Source organism: Blennius ocellaris (genome assembly GCF_963422515.1).
Source record: "Blennius ocellaris genome assembly, chromosome: 7".
Classification (NCBI taxonomy): Eukaryota; Metazoa; Chordata; class Actinopteri; order Blenniiformes; family Blenniidae; genus Blennius; species Blennius ocellaris.
The window spans coordinates 2,952,431-2,952,995 of NC_137656.1; the positions used below are offsets into that span (position 1 = coordinate 2,952,431).

At 39.3% G+C, this 565-nt stretch overlaps 1 protein-coding gene across 1 annotated transcript in view; it reads right to left on the bottom strand.

Moving 5' to 3' along the window:
- Positions 1-348: 348 nt before the first annotated feature.
- Positions 349-565, bottom strand: part of LOC308132461 (leukocyte surface antigen CD53) — a gene marked incomplete at its 3' end in the record, with an annotated part of 6,221 nt that continues 6,004 nt past the window's right edge. The window contains exon 7 of the mRNA XM_080499562.1: positions 349-417. Within this exon, the coding sequence (XP_080355688.1) occupies positions 349-417 (69 nt within the window). The remainder of the gene's footprint in view (positions 418-565) is intronic.

Consider the following 565-nt stretch of genomic DNA (forward strand, 5'->3'; position numbering starts at 1 on the left):
ACTATATATTCAGTTTAGCTTTAATCATATAGCGTCAGAACATGACCAACAAGCCAAATCGATCCACATAAAGCCTCGCAAGACAGAAAAACAGATTTGACGAGTTAACTAGAAAACAGTAATTCATCTGGTCGAGGTGAAATTTGACACATTACAGAGAAATTGTGGTTTTTAGTGTCATTCTGAATGTAGTTGATGAGTTTTGTCCAGCAATCACTGAAAAAACCCCCAAAAAAGCACCGTTCTTGGCTTTTTTGTGTGTTTTGTTTGTTTTTTTTATCATAATGACGTCAGAACGTATCTCACCATGATCCGACACCTTCGTCTTCAGATTCTATCTTTTTATTGTCACTGGTAGCCCAGGCGGTGTCGGCTGAAGTGGCAGAACAGAGGCACGGTGACGCACAAGCAGAGAAACTGTGGAGGGACAAGGAACAATTTTTTAATATAACACGACAAACGACAAAGCTAATCTATATTATTTTAATTCGTTTAACCTTCATTTAACCTGGTTCGTCGTCAATTTATTGACAGGGACGACCTGGCAGCAAACATCAACGCCATC